Source organism: Macrobrachium rosenbergii, chromosome 50 (genome assembly GCF_040412425.1).
Source record: "Macrobrachium rosenbergii isolate ZJJX-2024 chromosome 50, ASM4041242v1, whole genome shotgun sequence".
NCBI classification, from domain to species: domain Eukaryota; kingdom Metazoa; phylum Arthropoda; class Malacostraca; order Decapoda; family Palaemonidae; genus Macrobrachium; species Macrobrachium rosenbergii.
The window spans coordinates 12585494-12610262 of record NC_089790.1 but is presented as its reverse complement, the minus strand read 5'-3'; the positions used below and the strand labels follow the sequence as shown (position 1 = coordinate 12610262).

The following is a 24769-nucleotide window of genomic DNA, read 5'->3' as shown; positions in this document are numbered from 1 at the left end:
AAGAATTGGAAGATTTAAGATGCCTGGTGAGGGCACCTGTGATGCTAGCTTGACTGAAGTTTCTTAAACAGGCAGAGAACAATTGGAAGCAACTGATCTGCCTAAGTCAGAAATTAAAAAATGCTCCATCAGCTATTTGCTTTCCAGCAGATCCAGATGCTGTTGGATACCAAGAGACAATTCTATCAATAAACAAAGTCAGCACTTGTGCTAAGGTGAGAGCTGAATGCTGCAGCCAAGACTCAAAATAAATCACATTTGGCACCACACTATCTTATATAAGGGAGTCAATCCCAATGGACAGATTGCTAACTGAACAGCTTAACCCATGAGGTGGTGGGGATAAGATTCTTTTAAGTATCACTATTTCAAGATTTGTTACTGAAAAGTTTGCAGTTTTAATGGTAATTTAAGTGTTCAGTTTAACTTTGTTGTGATAAGATTCTTTTAAGTATCACTATTTCTACTGCATCTCAATATTGTTAATGAAAAGTTTGCAAAATTGTAACCAGTAAACAAAAACCAAAATCTGGTGTTTACTGGTTACAATTTTAATAAATATGCATTAACCAGCGATCAGAATTCTTACTGATACAACACACTGTAAGATCATTTTGTGACACTGGCATTAAATGACTTTTAGTTCAACTACATAATTATTTGTAAAATTTTGTTTGGGGAGTTGGGGATTCATACTGGTCTGGTGAAGGGGCGACTGGCAGGAACCAGGCAGGCGGTAATAATTTCAAGTTTTACCAGGGTCTTGAGGAAGGCTACATCCACGGGTTAGGGTGCTATACTTACCTTGTCCCAAGCACTGGCTACTCACACTACATCATTGGTCCCATACTTTCGCAAATTCTGATTCTAATTACATCCAGCTAGGTATGGATCGAACACCCTGAGTTAGGTTAGGTGGGTGGTGTCCAAGGTTCAACAGTCCCATGTGAGAAAAGGGGAATTTGCCCTTCATAAAATTGGGTTAATTACATCACTGTATTTCACTAATTTTGTTTTCTCCCACCCAAAACTCCTATTCTAAGTAAGAGTCCCCATAATTGTATGATATAGGCCTAAAGAGGGTTCCAGTAGGCTACGTCTAAAACTCAAGGCCTAGGCTACGTGGCTACCAAAATTAACGTCTGAATATTTCAAAGGACGGTTATTTTCCGGAAGACTCTGGCCACCTCCCACATTATATAATTTATATTTTTCTTGAGTAAAACATAAAAAAATTTCTTCTCAATACACAACCTTCGCAAACGCTTAGGAACAGAGAAAAATAATTAATCAGATTACGACTTATAAGACAATAGAGCCTATAGCGGCCCAATAACCTCCTCCACAGATAATACGGCAAAATTGTAACCAATAAACACCTCTAGCTTACGTTAGGTTGGTATTTTTAGGTTCTTATAGTGACCCTATCATCTCCTTGACATTTTTGCATGATGAACTCAAAATGGTTTTCCAGGCAATTAAAAAAAAATGGGTAATTATGAATTTACCTGTCATTTTTGGCGCTCGAGCCTAATTAACCTGTAATTAACTCCTGAAGTTCATACAAGGTAGGGGACCCGACTTCATAAACTGGGGTCATAGACCAACCGGTCTAGCAGCCAAGGATAGATCTTACTTCAGTGAATAACCCTAAGCATTTATTTCCCATGGTAACGGCGTACATGTTTCTTTTTCACTCTTATCAATCAGGACCTTCAGAATAAACCACCACAAATAGCTTAAAGTAAAACAAGATGCTACACTGGGAAATTATTAGAATTTTTACAACACTGGGAAATTATTAGATAAAAAATTCTGACAAGGCCACTCTCGGGTAGATCAACTCGCCTCACAAACTATCAAATTTAGTGTGGAGTTCTTCAGCTGTCAGGTGAAATTTTTGTCTTTATCTTCTGACGTGTCTAACTTTCTGCATTACACACTTCGCCCTCGGTAACACATAAACCACCACACTTTCCATTTAATAGGTGTTCTGTCGAACGTACGCTTGACTGTGTTACTGACCTTGAGCTTTAGTTAGTGTTCTGCATATTCAAGGATTTCCCAAGGAACATTCACTGCACACTACCGTATTTTAATCGTATGGTTTTCTGCGAGTTTTCGTGAAGAAAATGTCTCCCGTAATTAGTTTTTGCTGAAACGTATCTTAATTATTCTCTATCCAATCTTATATTCCATTTCGTCTACAATTAAGTCACATTTTATTATGTCTCATTTTATTATGTTTCACAAAGCAAAACCACAAGCACAAAAAAACAAGGATCAATGTACGGAGACTTTTGAACGCTATAACATTTGCCTTGCAAAACAAACATTTTTTACATAAAAACTGGTACTTCATACAAATGGAAATGGCGTGACAAACTTTTTTTTTATTAAATTGATTTAACTGTGAAAGACAGCGGAACATGCTAAACGTCATGATCACTGGCAGAACCCGAAAATAATTTTCTTCAGGTCCATACTTATCGAAGTGATCAAGTCAACAGTAAAATTCGTAGTGAACGCAACTTACCACAAACTGATGACAAAATTAAGGGCCGGTATATGTACAGTACAGTACAATGTAGTAATATTTATTTGAATTGCAGGCTATGAAACTAAGCGTCGCGCAATTAATTATCTACTCTGAAGTGAGGCAATATATCCAGCAAGGAAAAAATTATGTTCCCCCGATGAAGCAAGATTTTAATTATTGACAAAAGAGACGTGCAAGAGTCCACAGTTAAGTGGCCTCTCGTAATAAAAAAAACGACATTAATAATCTATGGTAGGTTGAGAACATTATGTGTTCCCAAATACTAAGAAGGTACTTGTGAAAACATTGGATCCGTTTTTTCCCGACAATCCTTCACAACACTCTGGATAAGCGAGCAGGGAGAGGTCGTTAGTAAACAGGCGGCTGAGTTCGTGGTTCACTTTTTTCTCTAAATGTTTGATTATTATTTGTGTCCGGCGAATTGCCTGTGTCAGGAATATCAGAGAGGCCCTTTTTTATATAATTCAAGTATGTTTTTGGTAAAGTAACCTATGTAGAAATTTTTGAGGGAACCGAGGTGACGACGAGACATGCAGAAGGGCAAATTGGGTCTTTCTCGAGCAGGTATGGGTCCAAGTACATGAGACGGTACTTGTGGACAAGTACAAGTACAGACGATTTGCCTGAGACTTAAGTCCAAGTACTTGACAATGTACTTAAATACAAGCACATTTCAGCAGATTTTCTATTATTATTATTAGTAATGATATGTTTGATTTAAAATCAGTAGCAAATATCTAATAAAAATTCGCATACAAATATCTAATGGAGAGAAAATTTGGCGTTGTACTGTTGCAGTCTTTATAAAGAGAAGCCTCCCAAAAGGATTTACCAGAGTAGTTCTCACGTTATGAGTGAGTGAACCCTGGCCCATAGTGCCGAAAAGAGGTGACGCGATATTCATAGGGTGTAATGAACAAGTGATCAAAATTGGTCTAGCCACAGGTTAAGGTAATGAATTTTTTTTATTTAATTTTACAATGCTATTCTTAATACTGTAATATAAAGTAGGTTTCCACCGCAAAAGAAAAAAAAATGTGATGCTGTTCAGAATAATTTAAACAAAATTATGTTTTTCAGAAATACTTTAAACAAAATTATATTTTCCAGAAAAGTTCTAAACAAAATTATATTTCTCTCTCTTTGATACGATTACCAGTTCTCTAGTATCTACTTGTAGGATTTAACATTGCATTTTACAAACATCACAGACTCAAAATTCTTGTCAGTATGACGACATCTATCTGATCGGAATACTTTTCCTGCAATACTGAAAATCCTTCTACTGGGACAGAAGAAGCAGGGATTGATAGGTACTTTTGTGACATCTTAGCAAGAGTTGGAAATGTTTCTCTGTGATCTTTCCAGGATGCCAGCACATCTCTCTCTTCTGCAATGCATGGCTGACTCAGGTAGCTTTGAAATTCAATATTAATAGACTCCCGAATCTGCGTTACATCTGTTGATTGTCGAACTGGGTCACCCATAAAACTAAACAGTTTCTTCCTTTTTGGTTCAGTTGAACTAGGTCCTGGTGTAACTTCTGTATTGTCTGTGGCAGGATCTATGCTTGCATGAGCTGTAGTATCTTTGGACATAAACTGGGCTGAGGTTATGACAGAAGACTTAAGATTCACCTTTTCCTCTTCAGAACACCAATCTAATTTAAATCTTGGATCAAGAATAGTTGCCATTTGATATATTTTCCGTTCTTCATATACCTGGAGGCGTTTCTGTAATGACCTCTTCAATCCAAATACCAAACCATTGTTATACTTAGATTGCATTTTCTCTGAGTTTTTAGGGTTTTTGTACAGCCTTCAGCATTGTGTCTATAGTACCCGACCGCGTGGTCCTTAAGGGTGTGCGTTAAGTTTCTTGTATGTTGAATTTTTAGTAGTCTATTTTTAAATAAAATTGTAAAACCCTGCCTGATCTTGAGGGCCATTCGCTTCTGTGTTTGCTAGTAGTAGTGCCCCTCAGGCCTGATCATCCCAGTCCCATACCATCCGGGACTTAGAACCCTCCCAGTCGTCGGGAAAAATTTGCGACAGTACTTCTTTCGAATGGGAGTAAGTTACCTTTTGTTTAAATACAGCAGTAGGCAATGTCCGCCCAACCACGATCTCAACTTAGCATCTAAAGGAAATAGTAGCATAGGTTACTCATTTACATTACCATTTTTCTCTGCAGATACAACATGCATTAGCAGAAGTACGACTGTAAAACATCCCAAAAGGCCAGACATCCTGGGGTTTGGTATGGGTGGCTCCCCAAGTGGTGTCTGAAAATAATAAGACAAAACTTTACAGATGAAGGATGAAAGCGCTTATGATAATTTTTAGTGATGAAAGTTGAGAGTTGAAGACGCACATGCGTAATAGGTTAATGTGTAAAAATTATATTAAAAAAAATGGGCATAAGGGTTGAGGAGGTGTTGAATGCATTGGATTCTTATTCGTTACTGCTAACTAGGTTAAAAATCATATAACTTCTTGCATTCATCCCTTAAATAGGTAGCCAGTAAAGCTTTACCGAATAATTACTGTATTTCTTCAGTAATTTGGTAGACCGTTATAAAGACAGTTACAGCTATCTAATCTTATGAAAATGTAATTATGCACAAGCATTTTAAGGGATCATGCGTCCTTATTCTACATTCAGTACTTCATATTAGAATATTCATCAATTTGCACTCCCAGGCTTTTCATTGGCTTCGTTAATTTTACCTGTTTTATATAATTAATATTGCTTGGTTATCAAGGTTTCCCTGGTTTCTTTTCATCACTATTAATAGGCATTGCTTTAAGCGAAATTAGTTGCCTATTTTTTCACTTAATTAACCTCCATGCTGGTCTTTCTTTTGGGTGTAAAACATTGCCTACATCAAGAAAACCTTCGTGCCATATGCAAAGGTAGTTAAATGTCCTAAAGGCATGATTATGATCCATGTTTATTCAACAGGGCATAATTTATAGCACATGAGTAGGCATCAGAACATTGCCTTGCTCAAATTTGCAATTTTCAGTTTATTTGAATATTCTGCAAGTCAAATAACTCCAAACCTAATTGATTATATATCTTGCATTGTAAGCTAACGCACGCCGCACTAACATTCAATAGTATCATTACACATCACCATCTTTTTTTTTTTGTATGCTGTAAATTTCGGGACTTTGATAATGTTTTACGCGATCTTCAAGACTATCTCTTCTACTCAAGGATGGTTTTACACACTCCGCTTTCTCTGATGTGTCAGGTAAAACCAGTCTTGTGCTAGCACGGAGTCTTCTTGCAACTGGGGTAGCCCATACAACCTTGTCCCGTGCTTTCTCACTCTTCCTTAACATACTTTATTTTTTATTTATTTCCAAATTTTAATGCAGTTTTAAAATCTGCTACTGGAACTGGATTAATATTGTAAGTTTTTTATTTGTTTCCAGACTCATACTATAATTCTTAAAAGAAAACTTAATTTTCATACAGGAAGGTCTGCGATAGAACATTTGAAGTTTTTAATTTTATTTTAGTGGATACCAACTTCTTGTTCCTCTTTCCTCATTTATCACTCAATTAAATACTGTCATCACTTCGAGTTTCTCATTAATTTTTTTTTATCTAACGTTTCGATAAATCGCGGCTTAGCATAGTCACAGAAAGAATAGCCAATAGAAAGACATGAGTTGTATCCCATAGCCCATGTCCTTTCCGTTATTATTTCTGTGACCATACTAAATTGCCACTATCAAAATGCCGGATTTAATATAACTGAGAAGATACTGCATAGTCCACTCACGCGTGACAAGTAATGGCTAAGGAAAACAGACGAAAGGCCACGTTAAATATTTACTTCTAAATTTATTTACATATTAACTACCACTGCTATAGACGAGTAACTTCTGGGTAGTTTAACAAGGTGATTCCTCAAACGTTCACACAGTATTTACGAATGTTGAAAGTGCCGCATACGCGAGCTTGTCTTATTTTACCGTAAAAGGTATCCATATATTCTTAAGCTTAACTGAAATAACTAAAACACAAATAAAAGATAATACGCACATGGCAACGAAGGTTCGGCTACTGGCAAGACCAACACTGCCTCAGAAACTGACTGTGTGGCAGGAACAGAGGCCTATAAATGCGTTCTGTCAGGTGTTCTTGATAAATGGCAGACAATTTTTCAGTGAGCAGAGAGTGACGGTACCTTTTCTCTTGAGAAGCACACCTCAGATGATCAGGTGTTAAAATTCCCATCTAAATTTGTACTATGGGATCCCACGTATAGATATCAGAGAGAGAGAGAGAGAGAGAGAGAGAGAGAGAGAGAGAGAGAGAGAGAGAGAGAGAGAGAGAGCGAGAGATACAAGGAGGAAAACTGTATCAAATGCATGTGGTAACCGAAGGAGGAATAGAAAAACTGCGTGCACAACAGTCTGCACACACGATAAGTACAGTAGTACGATACTCAGGTCAGGTTTACATGGTCCATGGTTCCCGTTCAGCTCACTACTACTGCTACACAAACACATACACACCCTCCAGTGCCACGTGATGCAAAGTGCCTTGTGAAATTCAGCCACTTTCTCATATGTAAATTTTCATTCATCATTAACCGCCTTCCAGAATTTCAGTCCCTTTGATTTCCAAAATCATTTTAGTCACATCATATCATCATTATATATATATATAATGTGTTCATATAAATAAGTGATTATGCAAACGTAGTGAGACCAGGACACTCTGTGAAATTTAAATTTTATAAGCAAACGGAAAACTAAACACCTGTTCTCTCATTAAGGATATATATAGCCTCACCAATATCTCTTATTTCTAAAGTCAGCGAAGAAAATGAGAGAATGATGTCATATATATATATATATCTTCAACACCGTTCTCCTCAGTGCCTTCAAACGTAATGTAACATATATTGGTTAAGCTATACATATCCTGCATCAGGGACCACGTGTTTGCAGTTTGCTAACAGTGTCTTTGGAGTTATTTTGACATTCCCTTGATTTATACTGTTTGCATAAATCAGTGTTTTTTTCATTCCTATGTCACTTTATTACCGACTGCTTTCATTCTCAAAGGGTGCTGGCGATCAAACATAATACTAACAGAAATATTTGCGTTACAATACAAAACTAATTTTTCCTAGTTGCATTGCCATTTACTGTAGTTGGACCCCAGTTTGGCAACAGTGTCTAAATCTAATACCAATAGCCTAGTTATTTTGACGATTCCTTGATTTTAACTGGTTTATTGTTTGTTCCTTACTGAGATAAATGTAGTCTTGGAAGATTTATTGATTCCTAATGTCACGTCTACACATTACAGGTAAAACGGACATAAAGGTTCATTCATCGTTTGTCGGTGACAAACAGATCAAGATAAATTAACATAATGATAAACATACAAAAGAAAATTCTTAGTTTGCATGTTAATGGATACAATGCAAATAGCATAATAAATGAACACAATCTTCAAAACTACATTTTGATACAGAAGATTCGTTGGAACATTGCATTTAGAATGCTTGCTTGGCAATGCAAGTAGTTGATTGTACCCGTTAAGACAACAATGCTTAGGGAGAAAGACTGAAATATTGTATGGTTGAAATCGCGTTCCTGTAGAGAAAGAAAATAAGGTCCTGTCGACTCCGATGAACGATCGACGAACACAAACACGTGTTTGGAAGAGACAGCGTCAGGGCTCTTACACTCTCTTCAAGAATGCGAGGAATTTCAATGTGTCAATAAAACTGTTAGATCATAAGTCGTTCTTCCAGCATTAAATATTTCCCGGACTGGAAGTTTTCCCAGCCAGTTCATTCAAGATATGACACAAGCTCCCGATGACAGGCTTGGCTCAAAATTAGACTCGAATCACGGACCCTAGCTGCCATATTGTATCAGTTTAAGAACATTACAAAATTTACTTTGTTAAACATCATGCCACATCCTTTGAAAAAACCCTATATTTTTTCCTTAAAATATCTACAGAATATTCTTGGTAATACTTATTCATATAAAGATATCTAATTAATTCTTTTGCAATCTATATAGGCACAGAATCTCTCAATGCCTCTAATAGATAAACAAATTCCAAATTTCAGTTTACAGTATTTTTGGTCCAGTCGTTCAACATTGCAAAATGTTTTCGTTGTTTCTTATAAACTAATATACATACTGGCAAAGTCTGTCAGAAATTCCCATTGATTTCCAAACAAAACTTTACCTTGTCACATCTGCAATCAATTTGCACCCAAGGAAGAATGACAACGAACCGAAGACAGCATTTTCAAGCAACGCCTGATTTCCAAAATCCCACTTAATTTGTGACTCTAAAAACAAAAGAACCAATCAGGTTTATGCTAGGGACGGAAAAAAATTCGGACCGAGAGCTCCACTAACGTGACATGTTAAATAGAGATAATAAACAAATCCAAGTAGGTAACAGTAATTGTCAGTAAATATCTCGTTAGCAGTAAATTTGTGTGACTTTTGTATTGAGAAAATCAAGGAGACTTATAAACGCCGGTATTAAAGCAAAAGAATACCCAAGGGTATATATACATTAACACTTAGGCAACTCATTCAGTTATTTAAGTAACAAACTCGTTTGAAGGTAAATCACACCTAAGGTAGGATACTTACGAACAGTAGGCTATAGAATATAGGATTTATGCCAAAGGCCAAACAGTATCGGTAATTATTTTAAATACAAATGGTTTTATATGACCACTAATTTATCAAAACGTTGTTATTAATTTTTCCGAAATTTATTATTGAATAGCAGAATGTTAAATCATATGAACAACAGGGTCCTAATTCTGCAGTTCATCTGGATTGCGTCCCGCGAGAATAATGCACAATTGGACCAAGGAGGCAAAAATGGACGACTTGACCAAACTAAGGATTTTTCCATTTTAACGTTCGCTTCTCGTGTTTATATAATAAAATGCGACACGACTCGCACACTGACACATATCTAATCTTGTGATACCGATTATGAAGTACAATCGCTCGTTGTCGACTAAGTATGTTACTTTAAGTATAATTATTTTAAAGTGCAAACAGATCGCCATTCGCCAAAACACTACAGGGAGAACTACAAAGATTCTCGTTGTGCCATCACTTATACTTTTAAAATGATGATATATATAAATGAAAATATGAAGTGGCAGCCATGTTGAAAGGAGCCGTTTTAACTTTTTCTGGTACCATTTCTTCCGGTAAGCTTACCAGATAGGTTTTTGCCAATGATGGTCAATCAGAAGCAATATCCACGTCAACTTTTCTCACTACCGGTTTATCTTGATCCTGGCCATGGTACCAAAAGATTGTTCCAAACAGCCTTGGGTACATAAATGATTAATGTCACTTGACAACTGGAACCCAAGCGTCATACAACGGCGAGGTCATAATACAGTTTTCTGTGTAAATTATGTTATTCAGACTGTCTCCAGCTTTCGGCTCGCCCCCTTCTACTAGCCCTGATACCTATCCAGAGTTCATTTATTCCTTGAAGAGGCCTTTGGGAAGCACCAAGTTGAATGTTGGACGGAGTTTTCAAGGTACACCCATGTTGGTGGCCTCCTCAGAACTGCCCTTTATTCTAATTAGATTTCTTTCGTTCTTCATTTTTTCGAGAGTAACCTGACGGGCAGAGACAGACAGCAGACAAAGAGATAATATTTCCCACGTTCTTTATCGCCAATGGCTTTCCTGACAAACTTCTAAGATTTTTCAGGTACAACGAGTTGCTAGCTGGCATCTGGAAATCGTCACTTGTGGCCTAGGCATGATTTTATTTTCAAGCGTTACCTTGCTACGGTATTAGCATTGTTTCTTAGGGAAATGAGTTGTATTTTAATCATGTAACTAGCAATAAATGACTTTTTACCATTAATAAATTGTTTACGTGTCCTCATTTGGGGTTCTCTGCAATTTTTCCCTCTTCTCTGTGGGGTCGATGGGCCTGTTTGTCTTTATGTAAATACTGATATTAGGCTAGTAACGGTCAGGGCCTTTCCCAAGTTTTTCAGGTAACTGGTAATCTTATAAGTTAAAGATCAAAGTATGGGTAAAACTCTAAAATGAGAATTAGTTATGTGTATATATGTATATATATATATATATATATATATATATATATATATATATATATATATATATATATATATATATAAAGATCTTTTTTAACGGAAAGTAAGCGTTGCAATGTAATTTCATATGTACTGGCGACATAACCTGTACTAGGGCTGCACAAGGAGCAAGAGCCCGTGCTAGCGCAGGGCTGGCTTAGTCTTGACCAAAATCAACAAGAAAGACTATACAATCTGTCCAGGAGCAAGAACCCGTGCTGACAATGGCCTGCTTAATCTATAGGCTACTGACTGATACCAGAAGATATGGCACAGTATGTTCCTTTCAAGGTAGCCAACTTCAAGTGAGACAGGGAGTCTGTAATTTCCATATACAGTCTGGTTAAAGAGGGATTCATGTCAGCTAGGCATTTTGCTCCTTAACCCATACAGTTAGGGAAAAGGAACTAAAATTCTGGTTGAGAAACATCTTTGATTTTAACCTGAAATTATAGTTAAACTTAATCCATGGCCTTATTAAACAAATTAGCTTGATCTGTCGACAATTACTGAGGGTGGCCTGCTAACATGGGTAAGGATTTAATTCAAATACCAAATTATTTTCTTTTACATCTGACAAATCTGAACCAATCCAATATTTCTTTACAGCTCAATACCTTGTAGACCATTGTGTGTGGTGAAATTTGGTATTTACACATTATTTAGATACATCTGAATAAACGTTATATGAAAATCACTTAATCCTTATTTATACCTACATTAATAATATGAAAATATTTATCTATGGAATTTCATATAAACACTTCATGAAATGGCCAGCAAACATGCTCGTAAATAAACGTTAGGAATAAAGGCCAAATGCCAGGCTGGCATAAATAGGAATGATAGCTGCTTACCTTATATTTTATAAATACATTCCAGAACTTGGTGGCCTTTTTGATCCTTTCTTTTCGGCCTTCTCAGTCCCTTGTTGTTAGTCTCTGTCCCCTTAATTTGTCTTCCATTCAGTGTTTAAGACAAATAAAGGCCTCATCATCATATCAGTTTTAGTTGTTGCTGCCCAGGGGTTGCTTAGTAGGACTTGTAAGGTCTCTTATTCTCCCTTCACGTTGATCCTAAACATTAACTCACGATCAGTCCATAAATACGATAAATGAAGTGAACAATATACAGGCATGGTAGCTCTTCCTCGTCGACTGAAATACTCAAGCAAGATTAATATTAATAAGTGACTAGATATCGAGGTTGCGTGCATTCAACTTCCTTTTTATGTTTCCGAGTCGGCCAAGTATTCGCTGCGCGTGCTATTAGACCACATGATAAGCACCAAGAATAAAGCGTTACCACTATTACCTTTTATAAAAATGCAATTAGAGAATACTATTATTTTTGAGAGCGCACGGTAGCGTTCTCTCGCCAAAAAGTACCTAACCTAACTGGTTGGGAGTCGACGTCATGATGCACTGATAAAAAGCATTCCTCAAAAACCGCTTACCTTAGATATCTATGCAATACTATGACTAATTATTAATTTTGTTGTACATTTTTTAATCATTTCAATCAATTAATAAATTAAATTTTATTATAAATTTATTACTTATAAATTTCAATTATTATTTTAGCTTTAAGGAATTAATTTCTTTACCCTGAACGTCTCATCTGTTGAATTAAACCGGCCGAGTTCACGCTCTGGCAGACAGTAACATTCACTTCCACTTATTGAGTGAAATTCTTTTCTTTTAAAGCTGGTTGTGCAAATGGAAAAAAAATTGTTAAACACAAAAGTGCCAGTGACAGTGACACTGTATTCTGACTAGCGATACGGGATTTCTTTCTATATTTGTCCCGCATCTTAATCTGATAAAGAAAAAAATGAGGAAAGGGTTGTGTCGAGTGTGATACCTGGTATCATAATTAATTTTACTAGTATCAGTGTTGGCAATAACAGGTAATGGAAATAATTCTACCATAATTGTCCTGATGCAGTGCAAATAATGTGAACTGATATATAAAAATGCACAATGCAATCATTGCGCTGAGTTCAGAGATACAGCTAGGGACTGCTGTGTGAGATGCCAAAATTACTGAGCCATAAAGTGTGGGAGATAAGACGGACCTTGTGATATATATACTTAGAATGAAATTGAAACATGGGGACTAACGCTAGAATTGATAATCTCACAAAGTTAATTGAATTGCTGGAAGCTGCAGAGTGGGGAGATGACTGCCCCTAACAGTGAAGATAACGAATGAAGTTGAAGAAAAAACTGATTAAAAACAAGGTCTACACAGACTAGGTAAAATCTTTGCAGAAAAAATGTGAGGATGCTGATGTATTTAAAGATATTCCATTTACTTATACGAGATCTAGGCCAACTTTAATGGTAGTGGTGTTAAAATTGCTGATGAAAGCAGAAGAGATGCTGCGGTGACTAGGATTCGTTACAAATCCCCTGAAGTACGCCTTTGCAAATATGCAGCGAGTTGCTAATAACAAAAAAATAAAAAGAAAAGTGCAAGCGAGAGCGATTTTGGATAGTAGATGTTGTTGAACATGGTTTAACGACTTTGATACCGCTAAGGCAACTAAAGTGACCCATCTTATTTATACTTTCTTTCATATCCCGAGAATGGGTACGTTTGGGGAGGAACTGTTTTTTTTTTTTTATCTTAGCAACTATTCTCTTCTAAAGATTATTAAGAGAACTCGGATAACTAATTTGGAAAATATAAATAAAAGATTTTCTTTTTTTTTTTTTGTGTCTGCTGACTTCCAGGGTCAAGTGGTATCGTTTCATAGAAGAATGTGAATGATTATGGTCTTGAAGTTTATTCACATGGTTGCACACTTACATAAAGGTAGAAACTTATAAACCATGTATTGGGTATCTGCTTCTATTTAGGATGGTTTTCTGAGGTGTTACTCTAACAAAACAGACGCGAGTCTCACATTTATTAAATTACCAAAAGGAACTGTTCCTCATTAACATTGTGTCTCTTGAAGTTATTTGAGTTGAAGGACAATCTCGCGTTTTAAGTTCGTTGAATACCGGCAGATACTAGCCTGGTATTTTCTTGAATGCAATTTATTGGTTGAAAATTATGTGGCGTTCCGAATACCAGGTTTTCTAAGGGAATTGGCTATTGATAGTTAGGAAGGACGTGGAAAAGAAGCTGAATGATCTCATTCAGGTAGTCCAGGCTTAGCCTAGTTCCAACCATTATTTTTTTTACGAAAAATGCTATACATTTATAATAAAGCTAAGCTCTCTGTATTATCTTAATTAAAATCATTGTTGCATTTTAGAGTTGAAAATGTAATTTTCGTAAGTTTTGGGCGAATGACTGACATTCGTTTAGGCAAGTGAGTACTTTTAAGAGATAGTTGAACCCACCTTTACCTTATATCCCACAACTTGTGGACCGCAGTGAAAAAGCCTGGTTTTTGAGTCGGAAAAGAAATAATGTGTGAAACACAAGGACTATAATCATAGTGATGGCCTAGTTCACATTCAGATTAAGGTAAGTTCATGGAATGTTTTCAAACTAAGCTAATATCATGCCCAGGGCCTGTGACTAGGGTAAAGCTGGTACCCTAGGTTATGTTAATTTGGTGTGGTAAGTTTGGTCAGAAACATTCAAATTGCTCATTAATTAAAGTCGAAAATGCGATAGGGCCTAATGCTTTAAAGTAAAACCAAGACTTCCATTTCCAATTGCTTATTTCCCGTTTTATGCAATTTTTACCATTTGCTTTTGGTGCTAGTCTCCATTTTATCTTACTTAATCCCAAGGTACCAGTAGCTGTAAATTAATACGGAAAACCCACATGTTTGTGAAGAAAACCGAAAACAAGTGGATTGCACTATAATGAATGGTCAGAAATGCATAAGCTGTTAATACTACGGTGATTCAATGCGTATTAATATACAGGAACATTATATTTTTATGACTGGTTATATTTACCCTGTTTGATGCAAAACACCCATTTCAGTGATTTTTCCTTCCCCTGATGAGCCACCCAATAATTATTAGAGGAACCTAGTGAGACACTGAAGTTTCTGGGTTTGAGGGAGAGGGAATAAAATCCAAATGCAATACAGCAGGCAGCAAATTAAAAATCCGTAAGTCACAACATGATCAGTTGAAACACTATTATTCATGAATATCAATAGTAACAATCACTAAAAAATGTTTTAGAGCATGAAAATGTGACATTATTGTATGGACACATCCTAACCTAATTTTCCCCAACTAACCTAACTTAGGACAGCAGGATTCTCCCCCCCCCAACCATATTTAGGGTATCATAAAAGTCAAAGAGATGTAGGGATATGTCTAAGCCTAGGACTCAGGTAGGCAGTAGCATTCCTGAGGTGGGGGGGCCGCTGTTCGAAATCACCCCCCGGGCCCAAAGTGGGGTTGCCCAAAATGGTCAAGGCCCCCATTTATATTTGGACCCAAAAGTTTGGGGTCCACTAAAGGGCCCCAATTTCCAATTTTGTGAACAAAAATATAACAAAAATGTTATGTAAAAGAAATTGGGCTCTTCAGGGGCCCGCTTCCAGTCATAGAGCCCATTATAGACCTCCTCATACAGATCGGAGGAGGGTGGGTAACGTTGATTGGGGTAAGGGCTGGGCCGATTTAAGGCAATTGATTACTGCTTATAGGGGTCCTAATTATCCTCTGAAGGCCCCCATAATGACCCCATTTGCGCAGATAACACACATTCAAATGATTCAATGAATTCAGTGGATCTTGTATTATTCAATGCACACCTAGTTTTAAGAAATAAAATTTCTGAAATTTGCATTTACAAGTGCCTTTAAAATAATCCCACAATTGCTCATATTCTGAAAATTTCCTCGGGGGGGCTTACAGCCTTCCCCATTCCCAGCTGCTGTGGCTTGCTTCACTCACCTCCCACTCCATAAGAGGGGCCCCAAATGGGACTGTGCCCCTTGGGCCCCAAAATGTCTAGGAACGCCCCTGCAGGTTGGCATCCTGGCCAAGAGGGACTCTCCTTCCCCCTCCACCTAAATTGACATAGAGCCCCATAAATCAATAAAATGTAATAAATAAATTCATCCCAACCTTATCTTGCGCCCTGGGTCTTAACTAGGTAAAGGGGCCTGGAGCACCCCAATGGTCTTAAAAGCATTATTGATAGCCCTCTGACCTATCAAGTGAAATGGTCCAGTTTCAGCTCCTAGGCAGCGACAGGCAGTTGGGCACAAACCATGAAACCCATTGTGCCTCAGTGGACCTAACCACTTAATTAAGTACTTAGTATCAAGATGATTGTGGAAGTTGCAGAACAGGGTATGGGGCATGAGGTTAACACCATCATTTCACGGGGACTCACTTAAAACCTTGAGTCTTAACACATTCCGATGTCTCCCCATCAATAAAAAAAATGCATATAGTGACAAAAGTGTAGACTTACAACTTGGTTCTCGGCCATTGCTTTGGAATGTGGGTACCAGCTGTATGCCCTTCTCCACGCCGAGTGTCCCAGAGTTATTATTTTCCATGGTTTCTAGGTGGTGAAAGGAAGTTGGTAATCAGTGTATAATATCAAGGCTTAGTTTTAATCACACTTTTTATTTATGATCTCCGGTTGGCTCTGCCCAAAACAATTTCTTAATTTTTCAAAGAGGGGAGTAGGGATGGTTTGGCAACATACAGGATGGCCCGAAAATGAAGAACGGTTGAGCACAGATGTTTTGGTGGTCCTTGACGAGCATCTTTTTAGCGTCCTTCAAACCCTTCTTCTCAGCTGCGTGGCTTTCTGTATTTGTAATTCATCCTTCCTAACTGGACTCTTCCTACTTCTCAATCATCAGTTCAAATTCTTCAACTTTGCCTTTTCTTGAGTTTCACTCTTCATTGCTGTATAAATCGTTGGTGGAGAACCTTAGTACGCTGTGAATGGAACTTAATAATAATAATAATAATAATAATAATTACTCTTCACGAGGTTCATCGGTGACTTTGACCAGTATTTTCTTTATTGTCAATTTATGAGTGTAATGACTAAGGAATACCTCTATATGGAGATAAGTTATTTTTTGTGTTTATTATTATATTTTACGCCGAGTTGAATTGCTAGATACAGTTTAGCGTGTACTTCCGTGTCTGCCTTGCTAAGAGTCAACCTCTCACGTGTTGAACATCACAAAGAATAGCTCCAATTCTCTCATTTAACTCAGTAGACGACTGGGCGTTTTGGAAAAGCGTCCTTATGTATATAGCTGTAAGGGTCTTATCTAGTCAAGTAAGCATTCCACCCGAAGTGGAGTGAAGCGTCAAGACTTTTTTTCTATTTATTCTTTGGTTGTATGTAGCAAGTGTCTTTCCCCTTAAAAAGGATTTCCTTTTCGTTTGCATTTAGGTTTCTGCATGTTTGTGTGCGCTCACTAATACTTATTTATTTTTTATTTGTAATAAAGTATAAAGTAGAATATATCTAAGTTTAAGTAATTAAATAAAATGACCACATAACAATCATGGCCACAAGTTAAACGATCTTACAGGAGCTTTCAAGTTGAATCATGTAAATTTAAATAAATCATTCGAGTTGTTTACATCGCAGAAAGAACAAGATATCAGACATCTAATCTGCATGAAGGATCTCGTCAAATTCTGCAGCCTGGCAACAGTCTAGGAAACGGACCTTATTTAATGCACACCCCCTTCTCTCTCTCTCTCTCTCTCTCTCTCTCTCTCTCTCTCTCTCTCTCTCTCTCTCTCTCTGTTGTTTTGACTGGTTTATTAAAAGATAAAATTAAGTGAGAATTCGTTGTCTTATTTTTCGAAGTATTTTCTCGAGAGAGAGAACCTACAGTACATTGTTGTAATTGATAACCAGTGCACGCTTGGATATATAATTTATGAATGTGTATGTATGTGTGTGTGTTGATTTTAACAACCTCTACGTGTTTTATAAGGATCCACTCCACCGCCTAGCCAGGAGGCCAGTTCTGGCAGACGTACGGTTGCGCTCTCATTTAATCCGTTATGATAAACGTTGAGTAACGACTAGACGCTTGGGCATCACGTTAGTTGTCTTGTCTGGCACAAGTTGGCCGTAGTTGAGGTTAGTGGTTATACATATGAAGTTTTGTTACTTAAATACACACACACACACATATATATATATGAGGTTTTGTCGCTTAAACACACGTGACGTTTTTCACTTTACCCGGTGAATAATTTATACCCAAGGGGGTTTTATAACCGCTAAGCGCATCTGTCCAGGCCGGGAACGTCTGAAGTAGTGTAACATTTTGTTTTCATGTTAAAATACCTAATTTGCTGTACTGTATTTCTAAAAAGTTGAATGAATATGTCATATACTGCCCCATTTTGGGGTATTTTTTTTAATGGCTCTTTTAGCCACTGTGTTAAAAAGTACTGTATTATCATCATTCTAATCAAGTTGTTCTCTGAAATTTCAGGTGCAGACGGCAGGAAAATGGCATCGGTTGGAAATTATTGTGGGCTAATGATCCTCCTAGGGTTTGTTTCCTTTGTGTCCTGTGTGGGTCCTCGCCCCAGGAATAACTTTGAAGGTGCAGCCGCAAACGAAGCTGATTCTCATAATGTAGCCATTTTGGAAGAGCTTAAAACCATCACAGACTTGATTCTGAGGAGCCAAAAGAAAGGTGAGAACTTTTGTATGGTTCTATATAATCTTAATGAAAATAGACTATCGTATGTCTGATTCATCCTCTCACAGTCACACTTCTTTTGCATTCCAGCAAAATATCACCGAGTATAATTATAGTATGAGTTCTAGTGTCTTCCCTCTTGTAATACCCATAAATATTTTACATTATGAATCTAGGGTCCTTCCAGTGTCGGTCCCTCTTGTAATACCCATAAATATTTTGCATTTTGACTTAGGGTGGCATCGATATTACACATGGAGTGTTTAGGGATGGTTTCACGCTATCTTCCACAAGAGTAGGAACTGTTCAAATAAATTTATAATTATTTATAATTATTCCATATACCATGTATATGCAATAATTGGCATAAATCCTAACAACATAATTAGTCTTGGAAAAAGAAATTTATTATACTTTATTCATGGTGGAAAAAAATCGTGTCTCCTATACAGTTCTTATTTCTTCACAAAACGTAATTCCCAGACTACGGATTATCCAAAACTGCTACCAGTTTAATATTGCCTATATGTAGTTGAAAAACTAACGAGTAAAAAATGAAATTTCAATCTTACCAGTTTATATATACTGACTACAAACCAACATGATTGTATATCTGGAAAACTAACGAGTAAAAAATGAAATTTCAATTGCGGTGGAGCTATAAATTTATATATACTGACTACTAACCAACATCATTGTATGTATATACAGTAAGGTAGAGTAATAATGAAAATAATAAAATAATTTGAGGATTAAGGTGTTGATGGCGTCCGATTTCCAATGTCCTCCTGACAGGTTCACATTGATGATAGCAGATTCCAGCATCTTTCTTTTGTATGGTTTCAACGAAATAGTTTTTTATTATTTTCATATATATATATATATATATATATATATATATATATATATATATATATATATATATATATATATATATATATATATATATATATATATATATATATATATATATATATATATATATATATATATATATATATATATATATATATTAGTTCCCAGCATGCCTCGTCGGCTTCTTATGCATGTTGTGAAATGTGTAAAACAATTTAATGCTATTAATCCCAATACTTTCTTTTTATAATCCTCCATATTTTCTTTGTAGGATAGTACAGTACAACAAAGTAAAGACAGATAGGAGCTTTTAAGTGTCTTTGTTGTTCCCTTAATAATACAGGAACAATAACTGCAGTTGTTCTATTAAGTTTTCCGCACTGATGACTACTTCCAGTAACATCTAAACTGTCTGGAAGGTGTGTGAGAAGCTGTCATGCACTGTATACATTTTTTTCAGAGACTTCTTCCAAATTTATCCAAGTTGTAGAAAATATGGACATTGAGTGGTATATAAAGTGTGAACAGCCTCATCGACTACTTTTTGAGATGTCCACAAATGAACTGCATATGTGCTTAGATCCAAACATTTCTAAATGCAAAGTTCTTTTAAAATGTTAAGTTAACAATGTATGTTGTTCTTGACAGAGGATCCTGTGAATGTGGGTGTACCTGTCGTTCACGACTGCTCTACACTGAGAGAAGCTGGAATCAGGGTAAACATTGGATGCATACCACATCCCACTCAAGTAGCTTGCTAGTGTTTCATCCTAAATAGGTTTGCAAAAAGTCAAGATAAGTTAAAACTATTTTTTTAAGCATATGACTGTTTCAATCAATGAAAGGGAACTTCGAGAAATTTTTGGAATTGCCTTACCAGTACCACTGGTTAATGTGTACTGCATAGTTATGTGTAGTTATAATGAAGTGCACCAATTAAGTTATATGCATATTATTTTAGCTTGACCAGGCTCTTATTACCACAAAATTTCACTTGTTTATTTACAGGCCAGTGGAGTGTACTCTTTATTCCCATTCACTTTCAAAGTTTACTGTGATATGGAAACTGATGGCGGTGGCTGGACAGTCATTCAGAGAAGGTAGAATAATGCTTGAATTTCTTTTCAGAGCATTTTCCCCCTTAGTGTAAAAGTAATCATGATGAGTTGTGCAAATAATGACAAAATATCATGTAAGTCTAGACAATTAAAATTAGGTTGCTTGGTTTTGTTTTAGGGTTCCAGTTGAAACACACGAAGATTTCAACCGAACTTGGTTCGACTATAAAGGTGGCTTTGGTGATTTGTATGGAGAATTCTGGCTTGGTCTGGAAGCACTTCATCAGCTGACTTACAGTTGGCCTCATGAATTGAGAATTGATATGGTAGACTATGAACAGGGACCAAAACACGCCACTTATAAGGTGAGTTCAGTTCTCAGGTACAACAGTTCATGTACTTCTGTATAATTTTCTAGCATATTACAATACTGTATTAAATTCTGGTGACATCCTTATGTTTATCCTTCTGTAAACAGATGGTAAGTGTTGGCCCAGAATCAGACGGCTATCGTTTGCGAGTGTCCAACTATTCTGGGAATGCAGGAGATGCACTATCTTTATTCCATTCTGGAAGACGATTCTCAACATTAGATAAGGACCTGGTAAGTTTTTTAATAAGTAGAATAAATGAGAACTTGTATTAACAGGTAACGTCACATCATCTCAATATCTGTATTGCAATAGAGAATAAAGATGTTATTATTTGCATACCAATTCCTTGAATTCAGCAGTAACAATAGAAGGGATGTTTCAAATTTCTGGAGACTAATAGTTATGTTTACCTATAACAGAACAGTAATTTTTATGAATATAGTGTACTTTGATATTGGAAAGTGAGATTATTTTGGGTAGTGTCTAACCAAGGGACGCACCTATAGCTCATTAACAATGACTCCCAATAAAAAATTGCATAGAATAAATGTTGATCAGTGAAGCTTTCACAGGTTCACTATTACAGTTGATACTTTTAATGGAAGTAATGTTACACCCCAAGTGCCGTCAGTGCACCACGTACTACTTACGGTTCTTTTCAGGATCCCTTCAGTCCCTAGCTGCAACCTCATTCCTTTTTCTGTACCTCCGTTCATATTCTTCTACCCGACTTTCCACCCTCTCTAACAATTGTTCACAGTGCAACTTTGAGGTTTTCCTTGTTACACCTTTCAAACCTTTACTGTCAGTTTCCCTTTCAGTGCTGAATGAACTCATAGTTCCCTTGGGCTTAAATTCTATATAGTATTCCAATTCCAGTTATGTTACAGTATTGCCCATTACCGTATATAAATTCACATTATTTGAATTAATATGACCAGTTAAGTATTCTTATACAGTCAGTATGTGCTGATAATAGAATAGCCACCTCAAATGCTAATGCAATTAGGAGTACAGTAGTCTATTCTTTGTATATTTGAACTTTGCTGTGTCTCAGCTTACCAGATTTCAACTTGTGGGTGTTCTTTACTCACCAGTTACATTCATCATCATGGTTTTTGGTAGGCTACCTGTAGAAGGAATGAATTTTCCAGATAAAACTCATGAACTTAACAATAAGTGTAAAGTCCAGTTCATCTTAGGCTAGGAATTTGAACCCGTTACCTGTGGGTTATGTAATTTGGCCACCACATTACCAAAGATTGCTTCATTCAAAGACAGTTTCATTGTTTATATTATTAAGCTGTGAAGTGTCTCCCAACTATGATTTTTTTTCCCATTAAGTGGTTTTATCATTTGTGCCAGGCCCTTGTGTCCTTCCATATTCTTTTAATTTTTTATTTTGCAGTGTTATCTGTTCCCTTTCCCCTCATTATACCTGGCTGTCCAATTTCTTTAAATTTTACCTTACTCCAAGTTTGACTGATTTTTGAAATTTAGGCTGTCAAGCCAAACAATGGGGCACTTTCAGCCATTCAGCACTTGAGACAACGTAAAGAGGGAGTTGGAGTGGTTGAACAGCAAGATTAAGAAATCCAAAAAATAATTGAGATAAAGCACTTTACAAGATTCTAAAGGTGCAACTCAGAGAAAGCCTCAAAGGTGCACTAAGAACTAATAGTTAGAGAGGGTGGACAGCGTGCCCAAAGTGAAAATGGAGTTAAAATAAGACTAAAAAGTGGTGCAGCTAGGGGGGCCAAAGGCACTCTGCAAACACCCTGTAGTAATGCCTACAGTGCACCATGTGAGGTACACTGATGACACTACTTACCTACCTACAAGACTTGCTCCAATCTTCCCCTTCCTTATACAGCAAGAGCGAATCTTTTGGGCGAACCACGAGTGTACAGACAGAACTTACTGATCTTGTTAAACTGATCATAGTAGCATTAAATAGCATGTCTGATTGACCTTGGTGCTGTGGTGAAAATATTAATAAGAAAAATACTGTACTGCAGTAACATGAAATTTTCTCATTTTTATGAGCTTAACTTTTTTTTATTACTGTACCATGCACTATAAAAATTTACATTTTTGGAGGGCATTTACAGATATTCTATACAGTATTTCATTACAGCATTGGCCAGGTTTTTAGAAAATGTCTGTATTTCATTAAAATGGAAATTTTTATAAATTTTATATCATAGTTTTGACAAAAGTTTTACAAATTCTGAAATGGTTCATTTACATCATTTTTCTTTTCACAGACTAGAGTTTCATAGTCTCTCGAGTATATTTGGCTAGGTGGATGTAAGTTTTTGATGTGTGACTCAGTGCTAAATAACTGTGTAAATAACGAAAGTTTAAAATACTTGTACTGTACTTTAGAATTATGAATCCACAAGATTCTGTTTTCCTTTCACAGCTAAAAAGAAAAACAAGAGTGAAAAAATGTTAGTTAACATTCCTACTTGGTTTAATGGTTTAATAACTGGTGATTTATATTTGGTAATCTAGAAGTTTAATATGGCTTAAATTTGCTAAGACTAACCTAAATAAAAAGATGATTTTTTGAAATTCCACTGCCATAGATGTGATAACCTTCAAAAAACCTTAACATGTACTTTCCATTAGAACTTGAGTAAAGAGAAATTATAACATTTCAAGCAGGTAGAACCATCACAACATTCTCAATGAAGAGGATCATAAACTCCACAATAATTTATCAGTGTAAAGGCTGAAATACATTATAAAATTCTAGAATTAATGAAGATGTCATTTTTACAGGACTTATCCAGAAATAAAAGCTGTGCGCAAGAAAAGGAAGGTGGTTGGTGGTTTCATGCTTGTTATGCAGCGCATCCTAATGGTGTATATCCTACAAAGCCTAAAAGGTAGGGTTTTCTCCAACTGTAAGAGTACATAAAGATGCCAAAGCTATGTTGCAATAACTGAACTGTACAGTATGAGGTTTGCAGATTTTCTAAATTAGATAACCTCTACAGGGAGACCAGCAGCTCAAACATCCGCTGGTGGAAGGACCGTGAAAATGTTTTCGTTTTAACTACAGTGGAAATGAAAATACGCCGGCAGAGAAATGACAAGGAAGGGATCATTCCAACAGCGCCTCCCAAAATAGACGATCATGGGGTTGTAACCACGGATAGTTCATTGCCGTCTTTAGACGAAGACATTCATAGAGATGAAGAGACAGATTACTCTCTAGATTATGACTTCAGGTGGAATTTTGACGATGAAATATCCTTTGCAGATCCAGAAGCTGGAGGAGTAGATGAAGAGTACAATATTACTCAGCATGATGGACGTTCTGATACCAGTCCCTGGTGGATTTTGAATTCTCTTGGATTTGACTAATTTCATAATGGAACCATTCTCTTGAAGAAGAGCACTAAGTTCCTAATACATAATAGATAGGCTTGAAATCATTTGCCCAGTATTAGCCCACCATTCATCCACAGTGGTTGCTGTAGTTACAAGTCTTTGGCACTTTTAACGTACTTGGATGACTCACTGTAAGCTATCTGGGATGAAGACGTATAACTATCAAATCAAACCTAATATACATGTCGAGTAACTGTAGTCAAGCCCAACAGGATTCAAACAGAGCAGTTTCTACTCATGTACCACAAACTGGAAAGTACAGTAGTGTAATGAAATTACATTGGTCATGAGCATTACTGCAAATGATTTATATAAAATCCATTGGTAGGACCCCATTTTGCATATTAAAAATTAAAATATAAATAAAATAGCATTGTTGGAAATCTTTTCTAAATGAAGATAGAATAACTCAATCATTAATACATGTAGTCTGACAATATCATTCCAAGTGTAATTGGAATGATATTGTCAATTCACCCATGTCATTACAAGCGTACTTTAGTCTCAGAATAACTCAGTCATTAATACATGTAGTTTGACAATATCATTCCAAGTGTAATTGGAATGATATTGTCAATTCACCCATGTCATTACAAGTGTACTTTCGTCTCAGTTCACATACTACTCATTTTGAACAAACCAGTTGTATTATTAAACTTGCATGAGTGAGGGTTGACAAGAAGGCCTCCAAAAAATAAATCGGCAAAACAAAATAAAAAGTTATTACAGTAAATACT

General features: G+C 36.4%; 2 protein-coding genes across 9 annotated transcripts in view; one reads left to right on the top strand and one right to left on the bottom strand.

The window, feature by feature from the left end:
- Positions 1-12105, bottom strand: part of LOC136832621 (uncharacterized) — a 28086-nt gene extending 15981 nt beyond the window's left edge. The window contains exons 1-2 of one of the 6 annotated variants that reach the window (XM_067093866.1): positions 11564-12105; positions 4739-4844 (exon numbers count right to left, since the gene is read on the bottom strand). The gene's annotated coding sequence lies outside the window, so the exon portion shown is untranslated. The other 5 variants (XM_067093861.1, XM_067093864.1, XM_067093862.1 and 2 more) reach the window with 5 other exon arrangements.
- Positions 12106-13671: 1566 nt separating this feature from the next.
- LOC136832618 (microfibril-associated glycoprotein 4-like) lies at positions 13672-24765 on the top strand. 3 transcript variants are annotated; one of them, XM_067093846.1, is made up of 9 exons: positions 13672-13859; positions 13975-14189; positions 18131-18337; positions 19847-19914; positions 20207-20298; positions 20435-20621; positions 20735-20860; positions 23418-23524; positions 23636-24765. In XM_067093846.1, the coding sequence occupies exons 3-9, from the start codon at positions 18148-18150 to the stop codon at positions 24003-24005; spliced, it is 1140 nt and encodes a 379-aa protein (XP_066949947.1). In that variant the 5' UTR covers positions 13672-13859; positions 13975-14189; positions 18131-18147; the 3' UTR covers positions 24006-24765. The 3 variants fall into 3 exon arrangements, with proteins under 3 accessions (XP_066949947.1, XP_066949946.1, XP_066949948.1); XM_067093845.1 differs by lacking the exons at positions 13672-13859; positions 13975-14189 and adding an exon at positions 17336-17769; XM_067093847.1 differs by lacking the exons at positions 13672-13859; positions 13975-14189 and adding an exon at positions 17902-17946.
- The last annotated feature ends 4 nt before the right edge of the window (positions 24766-24769 follow it).